A 10,706-nucleotide genomic window follows, 5' to 3' on the forward strand; every position below is an offset into this window, starting at 1 on the left:
GACAATCTGTCAACTTGAGGCAGTCAGGTTGATAATCCACTGCACGCACCTGCCCACAACGCGCAGTTTCCCGGACAGACTTTGTAGCGGCCGTGTTTACTCTGGCGTGCTGTTGTTCCGGATTGCTCCACTACCTTACTGTTCGTCACTGAACTGGTCTGTTCGCCTTTTGACAACTTATGACGGGCTGTTCAGCTCGCAAAGTCTGCAAGTCGAAATTTGATGGTTCATGCCCGACCAAGTTGAACTGAACTGAAGTGTCGACAACAAAGGTAGTTTGTAGTGAAACATGTGCTCACAATCTAGCATGTCCATCACTGTGGTCACAAGACATGTTGATTATTGATTAGTGCATTACTGACGCCACGGGAATCGTGCATGTTTGTCTTGTGATATTTGTAACTCTTTCTTTGTTCGTTTTATTTTTTTGTGGTAACGTTGATAGAAGTTACTTCCAACTTGCGTGCGCCCCACATTCTTGCTGTTTTGTTTGATGTCATAGTATGTACCTATAAAACCGCTTTTCTACAGCTGGTGTAAACATGTTGTACCTGCAACTGTCACTCCTCTACAAACAGGAGGTGAGGCTCCTGCCTCTAACCCGCTGCAAATGAAAGAAAGTTGGAAATCTGACCTTCAATCCTTACGACCTGGCACGATATGGACTATGAGTACGGATATGATTTTGTTATCACGCACAAATGTTATGTATATATCAGTGTATTGTTTGTATGTTTGTATATGTGTATCTAGGGCCTCCCTGAAAATCAGTGCGAAGCCACTGAGGGAGCTTCCCTAGTAAAAGAATACAGAAATAAATAAATAAAAATAAATAAATGTGAATGAACTGTCTGATCACCAATATGCTTGCATGAAGCTCGAGCCATGTTCCCGATGGCAGCTAACCAAGTCAAGCTTGGTTTTGTCTTATTCTGTTCGCTGTGGCAACAGTAATGGCCCAGAGAAGCTTCAAAGGGTAATATTGATCGCATCCTACATAACCTCGCAAGTTGTATCTTTAACTGTTGTGTGTTACAATCGTTATACGTGGGAATGTGGTTTGCCGGAAGACAAGTACAGGTTGTTGAAGTCAGCAGAGCAATCTTACAACCTTCTGCCACCTGTATGTAATACAAACTGTCGTTATTGTCTGTTGTATTGCCGTTGCTTTTCCCTTATCGGTGTCATGTCGAAGGCAGCGGTGACAGTGCCCACCTGCCGACCCCGATTACCGGTGTGTTTGCTCTGAAACAATCTCCGCACTGAAGTTCGCAGTAGCTTTTACTGGGACAAATATTTACAAGTCCTCTTGAGTTTGTTTTTATTGAATGTTCAGAGACCACATCGGTGGATATTCGAGCGTTTCTGCACGTGCGGCGCGTCGCACGGCGAAGTGTACGGGTTGTAGGTCTGGCTACGGATTGTTGTAGTTATTGGACACGCTCTTGTCGGTTAGCAATGCTGAAAGGTGTAGCAGTTGTCATGATTGGTTGGGTTTGGTTTATTCGCACATATATAAACATAAAAGCAATAATGAAATAATCGACAATATTCAAAAGAAACGTGCCGGGGGAGAAAACAAGCCCACAGGGCTTATAAGAAATTCTCCTCCATTAACTTTACAAATATCAATTACTATACAATTGTGATATGATAAGTTATGATGCCTTTATAACGTGGATTGGTTCTTTTCTCTAATGTAGAATCCATCTAAGTTGACATGATATGAACACTTTACCTTTGGTCACATGCTATAGATTTGGCAGCTTGACGCACACTGTAATGAAAAACAAGACGTATTGTGTCGTTTTAGGACATCATACACGACAAAAGACTGGCCAGTTAAAGAAATGGATCACGCTCGTAAGTCAACGAGACGATCGCCAAGAGAAAAAGGCGCGAGAAAAAAGACAGACGACAGCTGGACGGAGGAGAATCTAAGGGAGCGAATGGGGAAGACAAGCTCTTCTACGGAACTCGATCTCTCGCACAAATGTCTCAGAAGAATTCCTTCGGCTGTTTTCAGTCTGAAGGACGTAGAGCTCCTGGATGTGTCCGACAACCCTCTGGGCTCCATACCGGTGAACATCGCGAGTCTTACCAACCTAAAGGAGCTGCGAGCGGTGGGCTGTGACGTCAGAGAAGTCAGCGGGAACATCTCAAGATGCACCTACCTGAGCAGAGTAGACTTCTCCAGAAATCCCCGCCTCGCCGCACTCCCGGCATCAATGAAGCAGCTCCGGTACTTGAAGCGCGTCGCTCTGAGCGGCTGTGAGCTGAAGTCGCTTCCCGAGAATCTGACTCTCCTGGCAGCGGTGGAGACCCTGGACCTGTCTCAGAACGAGCTGACTTCTCTCCCGCCCGGCGTCTCCGCGCTCAAGCGGGTTAGAGTCCTCATCCTCAGCGACAACGCCTTTGAGAGCATCCCGGACTCGGTCCAGTCTCTGGGGCGCCTGGCCTGTTTGGAGATCAAGCGGAACAGGCTGAACAACAGCCGGCGGGATCTGGCGCTGAACGTCCCCTCAAACTTAAAGACACTGGATATGGAGGGCAACTGCTCCTTAAAGTTGTTGCCAGAAGGACTTGAGAATCTTGCGAACTTCGAGGAACTGAACGCCAGCTACTGCGGCCTTGAGACTCTGCTGGACTCCATCGGTAACTTGACCTCCATAAGGCGGCTTCACCTCGCCGGGAACAAGTTTCGCGCGCTTCCCGCAAGCTTCGGGAACCTTCTGAACCTGGAGACGCTGGATCTGGAGGGGAACCGCCGTCTGGCCAGTCTGCCGCTCTCCCTGTACCACCTGAGGGAGACTCTCAGAGACAAACAGACCGGGACAAACATCGGACTCATCCTTGACAGCTGCCCGGCTCTAGCGCTGCCGGAGTCCGAGGTTTCCCAGGGAAACGTCGTCTCCGTACTAGTGGAGCTCATGTCAGACGAGATCCTCGACAAGGCCACGGTCGGCGTCGCCGCGGAGGTTGTGGAGGACACAATCATGGAAGGCCTGGCAGACAACATGGCGGCCGTGACGGAGGGGCGGGTGTGGGACGACCTGGTGTCGGATGTCACCGGGGTGGTACTCGCTGACATGGCGCTTTCGGAGGACATCTTCCTCGGTATGGTGGAAGAAGTCATGCCAGGTCTTGTGAAGGAGGTTATCATAGAAAGTGTGAGTGAAGAGAAGGCTATGGCGATTATAACAGGCGAGTTGTTGGAAGAAACGACGAGATCAGTGACAGAAGAAGTAGCTGCAGACGCCTTGCGGGTAGATGACAGGACGAGGGAAGTCATCGAAGAACTTTTAGAAGAAGGCGTCATGGCAATGGCGGAAGAAGTGACCACAGGCGCAATGCAGCTAGATGTCGCGTCATGGAAAGTCATGGAAGCGCTCATAGAGGAAGCAAAAACATTGCTGCTAAAGGAAATTGCTACAAGCGCGGTGAAAGTAGATGCTGGTGCGTGGGAAGTCATGGAAGAGCTCGTTGAAGAAGGTGTCGTGGCACCGGCGAGCGAAGTGGCAATATGCGCGGTGCAGGTGGATGCTGTGGCGTGGGGGGAGTTGGAACAGCTGTTGGGAGAGGTGACGAAGGCAATGACAAAACGAGTTGTGGCAAACGCTGTAAAGCTAGATGCTGTAGCCTGGGAAGTGATGCAAGCGGTTCTAAGAGAAATCACTGGGGTGATGACTGAGGAAGTGGCGACAAGCGCTGTTCAGCTAGATGCCGCGGCCTGGAAGGTGATGCAAGGGATCTTGGAAGAAGTACCCGCGGCTTTGACAAAAGAATTCGGAGTGGCTACAGAAGCAGTGCGGTTAGACGGTGCGGCGTGGGGAGTGATGGAGGAGATGATGGAGGAGGCGAAGAGGAGGATGACAGAAGAAGCGGCCACACACGCCGCGCAGGTAGACTCCGCAGCGTGGGAGGTGATGGGGAAGATGCTGATGGAAGTCACCAAGGCAACAGCAAGGTCAGTCGCTTGGGAAGAGCATGATGAATGGCACCGAGTGATGGAGGTGATGGAGGGGCTTGTGGACGAAATCTCCATGGCAACGGCAAGGTCGGTTTCTCTGGAGGTGGATGAGGAACTCCGGCTGGGTGATACCGTTCCAGACGAATACAACAAACAGTTCACGTGAGTGTCTCAAGTTGTAGCCTTTCCTGGCGTTTTGAAAGTTTAAGAGACTTCATTTAAGAATTTAAGAATTCATTGACAACGTTTTCATTGCATATTGAAATTGCTTGTGAAGAGGCAGAGTCAGTAGGATTCGAATAGCTCACTCTGATTGTCTGTCATGAACCAACAGGTACCGGATCTCTGCAGCCGCACCCGCCATGCAGTACCTGGACCTTCCGGCAGGCGTCAGGCTTGCCATCCCGCGTGGAGCCACTAGGGTGGACACCTCCGTCATCTCGGCAGTGCTGAACCCGCACGGCTGTGACCAGACCGTCGCGCTTGGGGACGAGGAGCTGCTGGTCAGCGACATCCTGGAGATGCGCCCGGCGGGGCTGAGGTTCGCCCGGCCCGTAGCGCTAACCATCCCGCACGCCCTGCCCAGGTTCCACCGCGAGAAGGAGTACGTGGTGAAGACATCGGGGGACAGCGGACAGACGTGGAGGAATCTGAGCACGCGGAGTCAGCACCAGTCGGTAAGTCTGGTTTGAGTCCCAGTACACGCTTACAGTTTGAGTAGAATGTTGTTGGAAACTTAAGTTTATTTCCATGACCCAAGTCGTCTCTCACAGTCCTCCATCAGCGTCCGTAGCCACTGGCGGCTGTACTACCGAGTCCCAGGTCTGTCCTGAGGGTGTCAGTGAGAGTCTTACGCCCTCTGGATGCATTCCGTATTCCTTGTTTTACATACAGTGATCTTCAGTATCTTCTGCCCCTCCAGGCACAGCACTTTGCTACAGTGGAGGTGTCGCACTTTTCCGAGTTCGCGGTGGTGGCGCGGCCGCTTGAGCGGTACCACAGCGTGGGGACAGGGCAGCCATCGGTGCTGAGGTCCTCTCCACAGACAGACGTCCAGATAGAATTTCCCAGGGACTGCGGCCCTCAACAGGTGGGGTTTAAGGTAAGAGATCTAGAATTTACTGGGCTCCATTCAAGGAAGGTGAAGCCTTTTTGAGGCCGTAGGGCAAGGTATCGGAAGTGACGAATGTGCCTTTCCCAAGAGCACAGCATCGGAGCATATCAGAGGATTCGAACCCAGGATCTCTTGGTTCTGGACAAATCACCCTAATCGTTACGCCACCACGACGCCATTTCCTTTAACCGATGAAGCAAACACCATTTCAATCCGACGTACATGCCGCTCCATTTCTAAGACGTAATACAAGTTCACTCCCGTACTAACGATTGAGTTTTGGTTCAACCGAAGGTCCTGCCCGTGGATGCGGAGACCCTGACGTGCGCGGCTGCGGCAAAGGACGGGATCGGCGGGATCCGCGGGATGAGTCATATCGTCAAGTTCTGCAAGAACCTGCTCCTCAGCAGCCCTGCGACCGTGGTGCTGCCGCTGTCTCCCGGGGACAGGGGCGGCCGCGTCCGAGTTCTCAGCTGCGACGACAGCGGAAGATGGGAAGACATCACCAACTCCGTGGAGGCCATCGTCCTGCAGGGGTCAAAGGTGGCTTTCAGGACAGATCGATCGGCTCAGAGCTGGGTGAGTTTCAGTGGGGCAAAGGAGCGGGCTGCATGTGTTCCGATATCGCCGAAGGTGTCCTAGAACGAAGTCTTCGAGAATCACTCTTTATGAGTATGAACAAGGACATTATATATATATAATGTCCTTGGTATGAAGCATAATTCGTCAAGATTCCCTCACAGTACGAACCACGCCACAAGCCTCCGTTGCAGACTCCTTCCCGGTTGTTTCCCGGCTGTTATCTTCTTCAAGTTACCGTTTTCTAACTTAAAAAAATAAAGCAGCTGGGAAACAGCCGGGAAGGAGTCTGCAACGGAGGCTACCACACCACAACTTTTCATTATGCTCTAAGAAAGAAAGCTGAAATTGCTGTCCAGATGAATTCCATGTATGTGCTCTACTGTGGACGATTCTTTTATTTGGAACTGAGGCATAGCGTTAACGCAATTACTGATGACAGTGTGGTGCGTGCTGCCGAAATGCAGTCGATATAATAACACCTCTAAAGCTAGTACTAGCCAGGTGGTAATATTCTCCAATAGCTTCGCTGCTGTCAGCTACGACATCTTGGAGGACCCTACCAGAACTATTGACGTGGTAACCAAGAACATCCGGGCCCGACTCGTCAGAATCGTTATCTTTAAGAAGTGGCGGGAGGAAGTGGTGATGACGGCCCGGCTGGAGTGCGTATTGAGGGACAGGGTGGAGGACCGCATCTCTCAGGCCGAGCTAAGGGAAGGGTTCGAGTGTCAGGTAAGGCCGAGAAGTAAATCTAGAGCCTTCATGCATCTTACGATAAAATCCCAAACGCAGCAAAGATAACTATGTATAACTACGTCTCTCTTAATGACTGGTGTACATGTACATGTATCTTGAGGCAGTTGGCAGCTCCTGGTATAGGGCAGTGAGGGAGGCGTAGCAACGTGACAGGTGGAGAAGGACGGCCCGATGTGCCTCAAAGGCACGGGAGGAACTAAGGTGCTAAGGTAAGGTAAGGTACATGTACATGTGTAACTCTAATTTAGTCATGTCTGGGACCGCAGCTATCTTTGGAGTTTGCCACCCCGATGCATTCTCTTAGCTAGCGCGGAAAGCTCTGCGTAGAAATTAAAAAAAAAAAAAAAACTCGGAATGAATGCCCTCCATGTCTATTTGTTTGTTTGTTTCCATAGTCGGGCACGCCCACGCCGCCCATCGTGCTGATGGAAGGCGAGCAGATCTGCGCCACGTTCGAGGGAAGAATCCGTCCGTCCGGAGAAAAGGACCAGCTCGCATTACGGAGTCAACTTCACCTTCTACTGCGAGCGGCCGCGCGTGCTGCAGTTCGACGTGAAGCTGGCAGACGGGGGCAGGGGCGCCGCCTCCAAGGTGCAGGTGTACCCCGGCCGGCTGGAGGGGCTCCCCCCGATGCCTCCGACACCGCTACCGTCACCGGTAACCCCGACGTGGGAGCTGTTCGTACAGGATCCGCAGCAAACAGCACCAGCCCGGGGTGTCCAAAGACTCCAAAGACGGCCTCCAAAGACTCCAGTACAGTGGCCCAAACCTCTAGCAACTGCTGAAGTAACTCCTCCAGTTGTCGAACAGGCGCCGCCGTCTCCGAAGATTCCTGTACAATGGCCCGTGCCTCTCGCAACTGCTGAAGTAACACCGCCAACAGTAAGTTAAGCTACAAACATCATCATCTTCAACAAAGCACTGTTTGTTCATATGCATCTGCAGATGGTAATTTTAAAGCTGAATCCCGGGAAGGGTATCCTTGTCGGTGCTGCACCGTCTTTCGGAAGAGACGAAAAATGGGGGTCCCGTGTTCGAGGAGGTGCCTCGAGTGCGTTACAACAGCCTCATTACTCACATGGGTACCTGCGGGCTGAAATAATACAACCTGGTGAATTATTATTAATTGTAATTGTGTCAACAGCAGATGGAGGGTAACTATAGGACGGCAGCAGAACGAACCAGCTGTATCCATTGGAAACATGGCCAAGTCCAACCCCTTCTGATGCTTTCATTGATCATTCATCCGAATGTAAGATTAGATTAGTTTTGAAATACTCTTTGGGTGGACAATTAAAAAAACGGAATGTGCACGACGCTAGAAGAAATCCCCTTGCCCTGCTTATTTTCCAAGCCGAGGTTTCGGTCGGGTGGCAAAGTAGTGGCTGCGATTTCCCTCAGTCAGCTGGAGGGAGTCAGGTGCAAGAAATCGCAGACGTACCAGAAATTCATACTCATTAATATATTTCTTACATTTCCGATGTAGCTGTGATGAAAAGTGACCCCTGTCGCCCCGGAGTGCCCATCCGTCAGCCCGGAGACAGCGGGCATCAGGAGAAACCGCCGAGCCGCTCTGCAGTAAAAACGGTCTACATAATTGGAGGGCCGCTGATTTTTATTCACCTCTAACTGGCCAAGGTCGTCCAATCCGACAAGTCTAATGCATCTGAGATAGATAGACGAACCTAATTTCCTTGGACATTTTGGTGCCTTCTGGGAGGCAAAAGTTGTGTCTTGACAGATATAGACTGAAAAAGAATCAATTCCCTAATCTCACTAGCCGGCCCTCAACAATTATTCGACTTTTCCAAACTCTTGAAATCACAATGTGCTGTTCTAGCGTTCCAGTTCTCTACACTTTTGCACTATATCAACAATGTTTAGATGGGCTTCAGTTCTGATGAGTAATGGACCAGATAAAGGATAAATGTATGAATGTATGTGAAAACGAATGGAGAGCCGCGTTTTCACCTGTAGTTCTAATACCCCTCGCTAGGGCATGACGTACTATTTCGCGTTTTTCTCGTAACCAGGTAACGGCCCCACACAACCCAGGCTGAATCAGACCGGGCGGCCGAATAGCTCGCTACGCCTCAATACTAACGCCTCACCTATTAAGGAGGGTTTAAAATCTATGATTTAAAACCTCCTTGGCCTCCCGGAAGAGTGTATGCAGACTCTCCAGTGTGACTACCATATAGTTGGGTTTGATCTGGCGGTTCGGGAAAAAACGGGGCAGCAGAAAAAAAGAGAAAAAATCGATTTGTGTCAATTGTCAACACCTCGACTTTTAATCGATCTCATCCGAAATATGAAGAGAAAATGCTTGCCATAACCATGGTAACCAAGCAGAACCTCCCTGATCTCTACCATACTATCAAATTCAAAGGTAAACTACTACAGCCGCTATAGGATCCTATAGGGAGAATATATTCCACGGAAGTTTGGTCGCCAGAGGCCTGGTATGGTTTCACTTGCAGGCGCACTGTGTTAGCCTACCTGCGGACTGACTTCTGGCAAATGATATTCCCTTTTATTACTGAATTCTACGATCCTTTGTTACCCGGGGCCCCGGTAGGAAGGCCTGGCGGAGTCTAGTAGCCTGAGTACCAACGTCCGTGGTTAGCAAGCGAATTTTTTTGAGCCAGCGGTCACTACGTCTACGGAGGCTGGTACTCAGGCTAGGAGTCTAGATCAAACCAGATCAAACCTATACCACCAGCAGTATGACGAGTTGTGGATGGAAAATAAAAATGTGGCACAGGCTTGAAATGTAGCCGTTTTACGCCGACCTATATTCATCTCATTATGGTCAGGGAGGGTTTTAATTCTGCATCTACATTTCTGGTATCGTTGGTGGTATAGACACAGGAATCCCATGCGGCCAGACGTGAGGGAAAATTCCGGCCTCGGCACGTGACTACTTACCTTACGATCTGGATATTTCTACTTGTGACGTAAACGTTCACATTTACCGCCTTTAGAATCATGTGTTCCCCCCGTTACTGTGAGCTAGTGTGCGGTTGCACCATTCGCTCCTTTACCGTGACGCCAGGGCACCATAGGCTCCTTTGCGTTCTACATTGACTGAAGACTAAGGGAACCTGGCCAAATGTTTGATAAAACTAGCATGTACCAAGGAGGTTTAATCAAGCTTACATGTAATATGATGTACGTAACGTTAGTGAGTAACGTTACCGGCATACTTTACGGCGAAGGCGTTTGATTATCTCATCACTTAGAAGTATGTGTAATAAACTTGTTACTTCGAAGGGCGTGAGGTAACATTACTGTTTCTGAGGTGTTCATATGTGCGTCTGTCTGTCTGTCTGTCTGTGTTTATCTCCACGCATCGGTGGCGATTAAAACTCCCTTTGCCAATTGGATACGGTCTTTGCCACCGATAAATCTGCTTGGCGATATGTCTGATCAAGGGGGTCCTTGGTCTGATCATGTCTGTGTGTGTGTTTCTGACTTTGCGCGATTCGAAGGGGCTGAAGTCTGCCTTATAAGCCATCGGGCATTGTGGTTTACAAAAAAGAGGGCAAACCATTTCAAGATCACATGGCTTTGTCCAAGAACAAGAATTTCAAGGTCAGCATCAGGGGCCCCTACACCACACTTTTGGCCATTCATTCGGAAAATATGATAAGTCGACATACACTTTTGTTTTTGTTCACTTAACGTTTAATACCTTACCTGAGTAAGTGCAAAGTAGGGTAACGTTAACCAGTCGCTCTATTTCCTTCTGCAAATAACACCGAAATTCTGGTGCCCCATCATGAGTGCCCAAACAAAGCGATCTGCATGTCACATGTCCTCAGCACGGCTGACGATAGCCTCCGCTGCAGTCCCCTCAAGCAACGGTGGTTAACATTGTACTTTGTTTCAATGCCTAATTCATTCCGTGTCACTAACAATTTTTCGTTAGATATTATTTTCTCTTACTCTGAGTATTTCTACACCAGCAGAAAATAGAAGAAACAAGAAGAACGTATATAAATCAGTGAAAATCTCAAGTACTATCCCCACCAACCGTAGTCTGTGAGCGAGACTCCCGGGCTGAGTCAGATCTGATATCAGCAGTGGGCAACACCGGAAGTGCTGACGTCGGTTTTGGCGCGAAAATCTCCGCATGCCGCAAATTCCACCCGCCGATCACGCGCTGCAGGGCGACAGAACGAGTGTTATGGTCCGCAGGAAATATCATATTTCGTCAGGAAAGATAAAATCTAACAAATGAATGCATTTTGTGAGACAAAATAATGTTTGCTGTTGGAAAAT

At 49.5% G+C, this 10,706-nt stretch overlaps 1 protein-coding gene across 1 annotated transcript; it reads left to right on the forward strand.

Moving 5' to 3' along the window:
- The first annotated feature begins 1,850 nt into the window (after window positions 1-1,850).
- Window positions 1,851-8,350, forward strand: LOC136440451 (uncharacterized). The gene is made up of 7 exons (XM_066436500.1): window positions 1,851-4,132; window positions 4,305-4,647; window positions 4,893-5,072; window positions 5,379-5,663; window positions 6,188-6,398; window positions 6,818-7,304; window positions 7,909-8,350. Exons 1-5 carry the CDS (start codon window positions 1,851-1,853, stop codon window positions 6,236-6,238), a joined length of 3,141 nt encoding a protein of 1,046 aa, XP_066292597.1. The 3' UTR covers window positions 6,239-6,398; window positions 6,818-7,304; window positions 7,909-8,350.
- Window positions 8,351-10,706: the final 2,356 nt, after the last annotated feature.

This window comes from Branchiostoma lanceolatum, chromosome 8, assembly GCF_035083965.1.
Source record: "Branchiostoma lanceolatum isolate klBraLanc5 chromosome 8, klBraLanc5.hap2, whole genome shotgun sequence".
NCBI classification, from domain to species: Eukaryota; Metazoa; Chordata; class Leptocardii; order Amphioxiformes; family Branchiostomatidae; genus Branchiostoma; species Branchiostoma lanceolatum.

Excerpts from the sequence above, each read along its gene's own strand:
- LOC136440451 (XM_066436500.1), top strand. The coding sequence starts at position 1,851 with ATGGATCACGCTCGTAAGTCAACGAGACGATCGCCAAGAGAAAAAGGC. Across the intron at positions 5,073-5,378 it reads CTCAACAGGTGGGGTTTAAG|GTCCTGCCCGTGGATGCGGA; the intron begins GTAAGAGATCTA and ends GTTCAACCGAAG. Across the intron at positions 5,664-6,187 it reads ATCGATCGGCTCAGAGCTGG|CTTCGCTGCTGTCAGCTACG; the intron begins GTGAGTTTCAGT and ends ATTCTCCAATAG.